We start from the raw sequence: 5239 nt of genomic DNA, 5'->3' as shown, positions 1-5239 counted from the left end.
CCCTGGCAACCATGTGGTCATTTGGGGCTCCTTGGCGCCCTTCTTCCTTTGTGTCTTCCTCCTGGTCAATTGCAAAGAATGCTGGTGCAATTTCAGCAAATCCGGGAAAAGAGAGAGAGAGAGAGAGAGAGAGAGAGAGAGAGAGAGAGAGAGAGAGAGAGAGGTAGAAGAAAGCAAACCAGACGTGAGCTGCAAACACAGACAAAGGGTTTTGGGATCCGCGAGGCAGCGTGTCTCTCCCGTGACCAACACTGCAGCTCTCCCTGAAATTCCATGTGCTGCAGGATTGCTTTTACCCTTCTTTCAGAAATAAGGGAATTCATGAGTGAAGAAATTGAACAGACATGAATGCATCATGTTGTTCAGATAAAATCGAGCAGCAGCATGCCTCAGAATCCCAGCTATCACAGATGGGTCTAAGTCTGCTGCAGACAACCATAGTCTTGGTTCACTGGCTACAGGAAAAGCCGGAGCCCATAGTCAAACATTCCTAACTCCCCCTTACTGTGTCCCTGAGTCACATACCTAGATATATACACAGCAAATACCTATGAACTGCTTTGGAGGAAACAGATCAAAGACTGGCCAAGATGTAGTCCATGTCCACAGACTTATTCCATGGCAAGATATAGAGTGTTTTAAATTTTTGAATGAATTTTTAATTGAAATTGGTATATGGTTTCAAATAAATCTTCAGATTTTTATGAGGATCTGAAAAGTTCATAGTGATGGGCCATATTGTTCATGGTGACAGCTGGCTAAGGTGACCACCAACTGTCCTCGACCTGGGCAGAGCTCTGGCTTAACAGGGTCACTGAGATTCCTACTAAAGACCAACACGGTCTTTAAGTACTTTACAGATAACATCAAACTAGCTCCTCAGAGCAACCCTATGAAGTCAATGTCACCAGCATTCCTGTCCTTTAGCAAATGAACCTGGGCAGAGTTCAAAACTGGTCAGTTAGAGAGTTGGCTCTTAGATATACTCTTTAAATCAGCTGATTTGTCTGCAAAAACCTAGATAATTCCACTTTTAGCTGTGTAGGTAGGCTGGTTTCCACTTCAGCTACTCAGTCCTACTGCTGAAATGAAGAAGTACCCATGGAGTTTATGAGAGCACATCAACATGGCTGTGCTCCAATAAAGCTTTATTTACAAAACCAGATTGTCTTGTGGATTTGTTCCGAAGGGCTTAGCTAGCCAACTCCCATTTGTGATTGTATGCTATGCACTGCTAATAATCATCACGAACATTCATGTTGCCTGCCAGGATCCTGAGACATCGTGTGGCCTGAACCCTAACTTCTTCCCTGTGCAACTGAATTTCTGTGAGGCGGCCGTCTACTTTGAACATTAACCATAAGGCAGCTGTTTTCCTCCAGACACTGAGTATAACACGGTGAGAAAGGAAGAAAACACCATCTCCTCATGGACCTTCTGTCCGTTGGGAGAATGCAATAAGATAAACAAGGCAGAGGCACAACATGTTTTGTCGGTTTGTTTTTGAGATAGGGTTTGAATTTAAACCCAAGCTTCTCCACCTTAGCCTTCTGAGTGCTGGCTTATTGCCAGTGGCCATCACGTCCAAAAAAGAACACATGATGGGAGCCGGGCATGGTGGCACACGCCTTTAATCCCAGCACTCGGGAGGCAGAGGCAGGTGGATTTCTGAGTTAGAGGCCAGCCTGGTCTACAAAGTGAGTTCCAGGACAGCCAGGGCTACATAGAGAAACCCTGTCTGGAAAAACAAAAACAAAAACAAAAACAAACAACAACAACAACCCTCCCCCCAAAAAACAAAAACAAGAACACATGATGGGTAAATAGGATATAAACAGAAGTGTGTGTGTGTGCGCGCGCGCGCCCACGTGTGGGCAAACACAGGTGCATTTCAGCTGAGAACTCTAGCAAAGCTCCCACTGAGAAGTGGCCTTTGTTAGCTCAGCTTTGTGGAGATTGTAACCATGTTTCTCCCATGAGTTTCAGGTTAGGTCTCTTTTCCTATGATCTGACAGAGGTTGCCAGGGACACCCAGGAAAGCAGATGTGGCAAAAGGGCACACATAAAGGAACAGGCACAACACAGGCCAAGAAGTCATCTTTCCTGGGTCCAGGTGAGCACTGTGAGAGAGTGATGGGAGCACCCAGGCGCTTACCAAGAAGCCAACTGAATCTTCCTGCATGCGGTTGTTCCCTCACTCTGGCATCTCTGCTCTCCCACAGCTCTGTACCCTGACTGCTACCTTCTCTCCTCTGTGCAGACTCTTGTGTGGCTGGATCCTGCTCTGACAGAACACTCCACTGAATACCTCCTCTAGATATGCCAACCTCAGGTACATCTTAAACGGGAGAGGAGACAACTGGCCTTCCCCACAGCACAGCACACTTCACACGCATGCGGGGCTGGCCCTAGAGTGGGTGAATGCACAGCTGGAGGGGACAGCTGCACTCCAGACCGTGCAAGGCTCTTCTCACCTGCCTTACCCTGTTTCTGGTCTGTGACAGGTATTCAGCAAGGATGGGAACACTAGTTTATCCTTGAAAGCTGTTGTAAGATTCTCAAGGAGGACACAGAGAGGATTTCTAAATGAGACACCTGGTACAAGGTACCATGTTCCAAATACCTGTAGTCCTAGAACTACTTTTTTTTTTTTTTTTTTTTTTTTGAAGTAGAGGCATTTGTTTTCAGTGGGTCTAATATTTATAAAGATCGTAGGTACACATCATGGCTCAATCTACTTCCTTATATAACTATATCCAATCTTCCAAAGAACTTTCATTTATAACTAACCTTCAGTACTAGCAGAATTCTATAGAGTGTGGGGACCCGGCTGAGAGTCTCAGTCAAGACAAACTATTCCTGTTTCACATCTGGGTGGAGGTTAAACTATCCTCTATGATTTATCCTGTGCTAAGACAATCATATCAGACTATCTACTTCTATATGGGCTGGAGAGATGGCTCAGTGGTTAAGAGCACTGACTGATCTTCCAAAGGTCCCGAGTTCAAATCCCAGCAACCACATTAGATCTGACTCCCTCTTCTGGAGTGTGTGTAGACAGCTACAGTGTATTTATGTATAATAAATAAATCTAAAAAAAAAAAAGACTATCTTCTATTAAAAGGTTATACTTGTACCATCTAATATGGTAGTCAGCCACTTGTGGTTATTAAAAATCAAAATTAATTACAATAAAAAAACAGGAGAAATGAGGTTTCCCAGTTCTTCATTTTGAGAATTCCATAGCCACAAGTAGCTGCCTGCTACCACATGGGGCATCTCCCTCCTTACAGAAAACTTACTGGATGGTTTTAGTGGTTCGCCTAAAGCCCCAGAGCCTCTCACAGGCTGGCATGACCCAGGACCTGTGGATAGACTGCCTCAGGAGAACTGTCCCCAGCAACAAAGAGCACACCTGAAGGGGCCACAGTCAAACGAGGGTGGGAGAGACATGACGGTGTAGGCCACAGGCAGGAGGCTGAGGAAGAGCACCAACAGCAGCAGGCCCATGTAGAAGTTGTTGGATCGGGAGGCTTTAAACACACGCTCGTGCGGAACGTTGCTGCTCATCACTGCCCAGCACTGGAAGTACATGGAGGTCAACAGGCGCAGGACATTGATGCCCACCAGTCCTGGAGCATAGAAGGAGCCCATCCTGAAAGGTCAGAGACAGGATACCTGGTTGACCTGGTAGCAGGCGAGGGAGGGCTAATAGAAGGTGATGGGACGGATGGGTGGATCAGGGGCGTGCAGTCAAGTTACTTTCCTGAAGGGCCCAAGAGCAGAGGCCTCCTGTTTAGCCAAGATATTTGCCATCAGGCTGGAGCCATCCAGTCCGCAAGAGAGGGAGATAACTGAGCAATCCCGGCTGGGACCCTGGCTAGGATTTTATCATTGCTTCCTATCGGCAGATCACGTGGTCTCTGGCCTCCAGGAGCACCCCACCAGGCTGGTGTGGCTTACGGACAGACTACAGACTCTGTAGCCTCCAGAGGAGGAAATTCCTTCCTTCCCTCTCACTTTCCTCTTCCCCATTTCCTCCGCCCTTCTGTTGCCCCCAATCCCGTCCCCCGCTGTTCTCTCTCCATTTCTACGTTCTCTGCAACACACTGGTTACGTTTAGTTTTTCCGCTTCTCATCCTGCTCTCTGGCTTTCTGATGAAAGCGGGAGCTGAGAGAGGCGAGGTGATTCGCTGGCCCCTCCCTGCTCACCGAGAGAAGTTGGAGGCTCCAGTTCTTTGACTCCCCCCTTTATATGATCCTCAGGGGAAACAGGAAACTCACCAGATCATTCCTTGGTTGAAGATCAAACCCAACACATTTCCACTAATATCAAACTCGGCATATGAGGGCTGGAGAGAAAGGAAGGACAAGAGGGGAAGGGGGGACTGAGAGAGCAAGCGATCATTAGGTGACACCAGCTGGAGCCTGCCAAGTCAAGACAATTCACCCCAAAATGCCTGCCTTGGGTTTCTTCCTGCTTTTTTTGTTTTTGTGGTTTTTGTTTTTGTTTTTTGTTTTGTTAATCTTCAATAGTTTCACTATGTAGCTCAGACTGGCCTCAAACTTATGGTGAGCCTTATGTCTCAACTTCTCAAGCTTTGAGGTTAAAGCATCATACCCAATAGGTTCTGTTTAATAGGCTTTTGACATACATACATTTGTTTGTTTGTTTATAGACAAGGTTCATGTAGCCCAGGCTGCCCTCTAGCTTGTTATATAGCTAGAACTTCTGATTCTCTTGCCAACACCTCCCAAGTGCTGGGATTATAGGTGTGTGCTATCATTCTTGGCTTAGGCAGTGCTGGGGATTGAACCCAGGGCCTTTGGCATGCTGGGCAAGTATTCCACCAAATGACCTCTATCACCATCTTTGTTTTAAACTTTTAAAGAAAAGTTTTGAAGTTTTAATTAATTTTTATTTTATGGGTATAGATGTTTTGTTTGTGTCAGTGTACCACATATGTGTAGTGACCTAAAAAAAAACCACAAGAGGGCATCAGATCCCTTGGAACGGACACTCTTAGCAGCTTTGTAGGCTGGAAACAACCCAGGTTCCCTGCAAGAGCAATAGTGCTCTTAACTGCTAAACTGGGTCCTTAGCCCCCAGAGTTTTGAAGTTATTAAAACTGAGGCTGCTGGGCAGTGGTGGCGCACGCCTTTAATCCCAGCACTTGGGAGGCAGAGGCAGGCAGATTTCTGAGTTCGAGGCCAGCCTGGTCTACAAAGTGAGTTCCAG

At 46.5% G+C, this 5239-nt stretch overlaps 1 protein-coding gene across 1 annotated transcript in view; it reads right to left on the bottom strand.

Annotated features, from left to right (window-relative positions):
• Positions 1-5239, bottom strand: part of Tmc2 (transmembrane channel like 2) — a 68336-nt gene that overhangs the window by 12554 nt on the left and 50543 nt on the right. The window contains exons 15-16 of the mRNA XM_021155673.1: positions 4285-4352; positions 3416-3655 (exon numbers count right to left, since the gene is read on the bottom strand). Of these exons, the coding sequence (XP_021011332.1) occupies positions 3416-3655; positions 4285-4352 (308 nt within the window). The remainder of the gene's footprint in view (positions 1-3415; positions 3656-4284; positions 4353-5239) is intronic.

This window comes from Mus caroli, chromosome 2 (genome assembly GCF_900094665.2).
Source record: "Mus caroli chromosome 2, CAROLI_EIJ_v1.1, whole genome shotgun sequence".
Classification (NCBI taxonomy): Eukaryota; Metazoa; Chordata; class Mammalia; order Rodentia; family Muridae; genus Mus; species Mus caroli.
The sequence above is the reverse complement of the archived record's forward strand: the minus strand, read 5'-3'. Positions and strand labels throughout refer to the sequence as shown.